The sequence below is a fragment of the Arachis ipaensis genome, chromosome B10, assembly GCF_000816755.2.
Source record: "Arachis ipaensis cultivar K30076 chromosome B10, Araip1.1, whole genome shotgun sequence".
Lineage (NCBI taxonomy): Eukaryota > Viridiplantae > Streptophyta > Magnoliopsida > Fabales > Fabaceae > Arachis > Arachis ipaensis.
Genome location: NC_029794.2, coordinates 134,720,903 through 134,724,296, shown reverse-complemented (window position 1 = coordinate 134,724,296; position 3,394 = coordinate 134,720,903). Strand labels below are relative to the sequence as shown.

Below are 3,394 nucleotides of genomic sequence, written 5' to 3'. Positions count from 1 at the left end.
GTCATGGAAAAAAAAAAAAAACATAAATTTACACTTCCGGTGAAGCAGGCGGATAAAAATATAAAATCGTGGCTTCCGGTGCTCCGATTTTGGCGTGGTGGTCGGCGATGGAGTTGGCTTCTATGTTAGTTTGCCCAAAACTGAATGCTCCACTCTCTGTTCTCTATTCTTGAACTTTACAGTGCCTCCACTTTATCTTCTTCATTTATCACTCTTCTTCTGATGATGATTCGCAGAACTCCACTATTAAGCTCATCCGAGAAAATCACTCTTCTTTATCTTCACCATCGATCGGAGCTTCATTCACAAGCCAAAAAGAAGTGGAATGTCAGCTCGCTACTTAGTTTAAGTCAAGCTAGAGGTGAGAGATTTTTGAAGGGGCCTATCTAAGCTAAGTTTAAGGTATGCATGCTAAGTGTTTGATAAAATTCCTATGAGAAAGGTTTTAGTTATATAGTTAGTCGGAAAGAGGTTAAAGCTGCTTTTAGATGCCATGATATTATGTGGTTGCTGCAGAAACTTTCGGAAAGAAAACAGCTAATGTTATTCCTGCTAGATTTTTGGGAGGAAAATGTATGAGTTTCGTCTAAGAACTGAGAGATTGAGTTCTTGCTGCTGGATTGTTGATATATCCATTACAATGAATGAGATGTTATTAAAGGGGTTTTGTTGCAGCTAAGAATTTTGGACAGCAAAGAGGCTTTATTATGATGGTCCATGATGATGATTTTAGCTTAATAAGATGTTTCTGTAGCTGCCTTATGTTGTTTGGTGCTTTATATGGTTGAGGGATAAACTAGACACTTATAGGATCCACCTTATAAATTTGTAGAATTTTATAAGAGTCCTCATACTCCCTTTGAAAATTTTGAGATTCTGTCCATAATCCAGAAACATTAATGCTACTCAACCTGATCAACTTGTCTGAGACTGGGTTACCTGACACAGTTGCAAGGAGAATGACACGCTATTTTATTTTTTGATAAAACAGATTAAAAAAATGAATTAAATTATATAAGTTTAGTTCTGTTCGGTTCAACCTATTTATGAGGTGTTTTTTCATTTGACGCTAATTTCATTCATCAAGTGAATTTCTCTTGATTACAAACTGATTGTTTGAAGTGTATTTGCAGGTGATTTCGCTGTAAATTTCTGTTCATTTTTTGCTTCCCATAGCCACAAACCACTATTTCCTTTCGGAGAGACCTATTAACAATGGAGTTTGTGAGTTCTTTATGTACCCTTTCTTTTTTGCATTTTAATTGTATATGATAAAAAATTTTCCTGGGTTTTAATTTTTTGGTTTTGTTATTGTGCTTTTGTAGACATGTTTGAGCAAAGGTAGGGGATCGCACTTCCCACCATGTCACATCCTAAACTTAGGTGGAATTAAGATCCTATTGGATTGCCCACTAGACCTTTCTGCTCTCACACCATTCTCCCCGGTAACTACTGCTTTTTATGCATTGCCATCATTAGAAGAAGATAAAGTGGATGCAAACAATGATGTTGGTTCAATGGCTGTGCCTGCGAAGAGGCAGAAAATTGAAAACCAACCAGAAAATAAAACCTTAATTTTTGCTGAACCATGGTACAAGACTGTTATGAACTTGCACCTATGGAATCCCTCTTTCATTGATGTTGTACTAATCTCCAGTCCAATGGGTATTTTAGGATTGCCTTTTCTTACTCAGATGAAGGGATTCTCGGCTAAGGTAGTGCTCTTATTGCTGTGAGATTTATTTCTTGTTATTGGAGACCAGCCTTATCATCACCGATCATAGTCTCTAGATTTTATCTACCTAGTGTATTGTTTCAATTGAATAGATTTACGCAACCGAAGTATCAGCAAGACTGGGTGAGCTAGTGATGAGGGATCTTGTATCAATGCATAAGGAATTAAAACAATTCTATGGACCAACGGAAACTGATTTCCCTGTATGGCTGAGGCAGGAAGAAGTTGAGAAGATTCCTTCTGTATTGAGAGAGATAATATTGGGCAAAGATGGAACGGAGTTGGGTGGTTTGAGGCCCTTATACAGGTAATCTGCACTTCTTGTAGTCTACATTTATGATTTTAACTTGCAAAGACTGAAGATTCTTTACCCAAAACTAATGCAATATCACGGTATGAGTGATAACATTTGTGATTGATAAATTATAAATCAATGTTGTATGGATATGAAAGGGTATCAGTATGTTACATAATTGCAATTATAATTATAATTATTTGAAAGTTAAACTTATAAAGTATGTCATTTTAAACAATTCAAACACTAACTGTGTGTTCAAGAAGATCCATAATTTTTTGTTGGGTACAAATAGAAATTCCGTAAGTTTGAGTACAAAATATGACCGGCAGATATCAAGGAAGAGTAGTAGACTGAGATTGCCAAAGTTGAGATATATATTTCAATAGTTCTCGATTATTATAATTGGAAGATCATAACAATTACTTTGGACTGTGTGCATTTATATTAATGTTAATATTAATTTGTAATTTTGTATATATGAATCTTATTACCTGTTAAAGTGTTTGCATTAACAACTATTTATATCTCAAAAATTACTTCTGAAATAGATGTGGGAATATTACATTAATTGGTTCAGAGCACAAGGCAAATTTTTCCAGCAAATGTAACATGTTCCTGTGCTCAAATGTATGGGGTTGGCCACTTCAGCCCTGGCTTTTAAACTTGATTAACCTATTAGATGCTTGAGGTTGCTTATTAAAAATTTAAAAACAAGGGAGAGTTCCCCCAAACCCAACATGGGCAGAGATGAGTGGAAATAACTCTCATTAGCGACTATATCAGTTAAGGGACTATATCAGTTATTTGTTATGTGTGTTTGCAATTCTGTCTGTATTATATATATTGCTTGAGTGTTGTTAGTGCCAGTCCAGTTATTGTTTCAAGTCAAGTCAAAGCAATTTTTTGGTTCATGTTTTCATATGTGGAAATTTACAGTGAAGCTGATGTCAATGATTGTGTACTAAAGATTCAAAAACTTAAATATGCGGAGGAAGTTTGCTACAATGGCATATTAGTTATAAAAGCTTTCAGCTCTGGTGTAGAAATGGGCAGTTGTAATTGGATTCTAGATAGTCCTAAGGGAGATGTTGGTTATCTTTCAAACTCCAGCTTCATTTCTTCTCAAGTGGCGGCTTTTGATTACCAAAGTTTACAGGGGACTGATGCATTGATTTACTCTGATTTCTCAACCTTGAATTCTACCGAAGATGTTGAGGACGAGGAGAATGAATCTGTTCAACTTGCAGATAAACTGCTTATGAGGTATATGATCTTGATATTCAGATTTCCTTAAAACTACGTCATAACTAGAAACATGATTTATACTTATTTAGAAAATCAACATCTTTTAGTGAGTAATG

The 3,394-nt window shown here is 35.2% G+C and overlaps 1 protein-coding gene across 4 annotated transcripts in view; it reads left to right on the top strand.

Annotated features, from left to right (window-relative positions):
- The window catches only part of LOC107622525 (integrator complex subunit 9 homolog), a 6,100-nt gene continuing 2,706 nt past the window's right edge, over positions 1-3,394 (top strand). The window contains exons 1-6 of one of the 4 annotated variants that reach the window (XM_016324455.2): positions 1-124; positions 237-402; positions 1,134-1,224; positions 1,326-1,715; positions 1,828-2,042; positions 2,970-3,296. In XM_016324455.2, coding sequence (XP_016179941.1) covers positions 1,216-1,224; positions 1,326-1,715; positions 1,828-2,042; positions 2,970-3,296 — 941 coding nt within the window. In that variant the 5' untranslated portion in view covers positions 1-124; positions 237-402; positions 1,134-1,215. Of the gene's footprint in view, positions 403-1,133; positions 1,225-1,325; positions 1,716-1,827; positions 2,043-2,969; positions 3,297-3,394 lie in introns of those variants that run through there. The other 3 variants (XM_016324454.2, XM_021114908.1, XM_021114907.1) reach the window with 3 other exon arrangements.